At 46.0% G+C, this 2591-nt stretch overlaps 1 protein-coding gene across 1 annotated transcript; it reads left to right on the top strand.

Moving 5' to 3' along the window:
* The first annotated feature begins 1278 nt into the window (after window positions 1–1278).
* LOC134528871 (neuropeptide CCHamide-1 receptor-like) lies at window positions 1279–2304 on the top strand. Its single transcript, XM_063362536.1, has one exon. It carries the CDS (start codon window positions 1279–1281, stop codon window positions 2302–2304), a length of 1026 nt encoding a protein of 341 aa, XP_063218606.1.
* The last annotated feature ends 287 nt before the right edge of the window (window positions 2305–2591 follow it).

Raw genomic sequence — 2591 nt, 5'->3', positions numbered from 1 at the left:
ACTACAAAAACTTAGAAATTGTGGTAGAAGTATATATGCATATTTATTGCTAATAAAGTAACCCTGTTCCGGGATTGAAATGCACTTCAAACGACTACAGACAAGGGCAATTTCACCCGACTACAATTAAATTTGTAAATAAAGGTTATCCTTTTCCCCCCTCCCTATCCTACAAACCTATACTATCTTCCTGCAATGCAAGTAACACGTGTGGATAATATCATTAAAATGAAAACGGCACACCAATAAAACCCACACCAGTGAAATGGAAATCGACATGTAGTTTCCCGAGGCAGGGTCTACGTCAATGGATTATTAAAGAATCAATATGTCAGAAAAGAATACTTCTGTAACGGAAACCTGTTTTCTCAATCTCTATCATTCTTATGTGTAGACACTTATTCCCGTTTGCTTTGTCTTAAATTACCCTATCATATCCTAACCGAGATCGATCGTGCTTGGCAATACAAAGAGTATCGTTGAAAACAAGAAAACAGACATGATTATGCGTCTTAAACTGTAATTTTGTTTAATTCAAAGAAAGATGTCAAAGTAGTTTTATATTTCATTTTATTTAGGTAATTATGTTGCCAGATAAAGTTTAAGACACATTATTTGTTGCAGACGTCATAATTCCCATTCAGAATTCACAATATAACACAAAATTCAAACTAAGAGCTGACTGTCAGACTTCAGGAGAGAGATGACTTGCAAAAAAAACTTGTTACGAAATTCTAGTTCATTTTATTACCAACACATCCAATATTACACCACAAGCCCTAAATGTGAGTCGTAAAACAACATTAGTTTTTCAACCGGGGCGGGGTTCAGCTTAACTGTTAGTTAGCTATCTTTCAGATTTAACGAGACGTCGTAAAACCGGCTCTGAAGAATCCTAAGGGTTAAATCCATCCTTAAAAATCTGTTTTAAAAACGTTGCTGGTGTAAATTATTTAAAACCAATTTGAATTAAACTACAACACCGGGAAAGTGTTCCTTGCTATGGAATTATTCGCCCTATTAACAAGAAACAATTTTACGCGTCAGTGGATTTTTATTGGAAAGTATGATCAAATAAAGAAACGGCCTAACACGCACCGTTTGACCACACCGTGCATCAGAATGCTTCAGCGGCAACGATGCAATGCACACAGAGGTAATCAATCGTCACCCGAATGTGCGGGAAATTCAAATTTGCTCACTACTGTTCGCCACCTTGTATACACACGAATAGCTTCTACGAACTGACTACACAGCACGTGACATTGTTGCAGGGTGATGGTGATATGTGTGACGTTCAACATACTGCTGCTAGCGGCCGGGGTGGTGCTGAACGGCACTTTGCTGCTGATCCTGGTGCGCGAGAAGAGCATGCGCACGATGCCCAACGCCTACATCGCAAACCTGGCCATAGCCGACCTGGTGCTCATAACCACCTTCCTGCCGCTGTTCACCTCCGACGTGTACACGCAGATGTGGCTGTTCGGCAACACCCTCTGCAAGATCGTCAACTTCCTGAACGTGAGCCTGTTCGCGGTGTCGGTGTTCACGTTCACGGCGCTGAGCGCAGAGCGCTACTACACGACGCGCCACTTCCTGCAGCGCGCGCGGCCCGGCGCCGGCGCCAGCGCCTCCGACGGCCAGGTCACCTTCGTGGTGATCGCCGTCATCTGGACGGCCGCGTGCGCGCTCGCGCTGCCCTTCGGCCTGAACGCGCGCGAGATCGACGACAGCTGCGTGCGCGTCAAGTACTCGGAGGACGGCGACAGCTTCACCTTCTGCGTCATCCTGATCGAGCTGGTGGCGCTGTTCGCCGTGCCGGCGGCGCTCATCACCGTCTTCCACGTGCTCACGTCGCGCGAGATCTCGCGCAGCGTCGCCAACATCCCGGGCGAGCGCGCCGGCCACCGCGCGCGCATCCGGCAGCGCGAGAAGTCTGCGCTGCTGCTATTGGCGCTCGTGCTCACCTTCCTGGTGTTCAACCTGCCCTACTACGTGCACAAGGTGTGGATCCTCGTGTACTTCCGCAACTACGACGACTACACGCCGGCCGACACCGAGCCGTGGTTCTTCTTCGCCGAGATCGCCATGTGCGTCAAGCACGTCCACGCTTGCGTCAGCCCCGTCGTGCTCTACTTCATGAGCGACTCCTTCAGGAAACACTTCAACAGATACCTGTTCTGCTGCTGCTGCGGCTGCTGCAGCTGCTGCACGAACAAGAAGGCTACAGAAGCTGTCAGTGTTCGCCACATTTCAGGCACTTCAGGCACAAATACGCAAAGTACCCTTACTTGTCTCGACTAGTGCACCTTTTTTTATTCTGGTTCAAAACCTCCAACACATGACAAACTGCACACAGCTGAAAAAAGGAAATACATTTGTTGCATTTCAAGGTTGTAAATACATTATAAATGTTATGAACTTTAATGGTGATACGATTTCAGGAGAAAAGTATTACGCATGAACTAAAATTATATGTATCATTTGATTAGCAATATAAATTTATATTTCTCTACACCATTAGCACACACTAGTCTTACCTATTTAAAAAAGTATACACCCCTACTAACTTATATATAAAAATGGTTTAT

This window comes from Bacillus rossius, chromosome 2 (assembly GCF_032445375.1).
Source record: "Bacillus rossius redtenbacheri isolate Brsri chromosome 2, Brsri_v3, whole genome shotgun sequence".
NCBI classification, from domain to species: domain Eukaryota; kingdom Metazoa; phylum Arthropoda; class Insecta; order Phasmatodea; family Bacillidae; genus Bacillus; species Bacillus rossius.
This window is presented reverse-complemented; position numbering and strand designations above follow the sequence as displayed.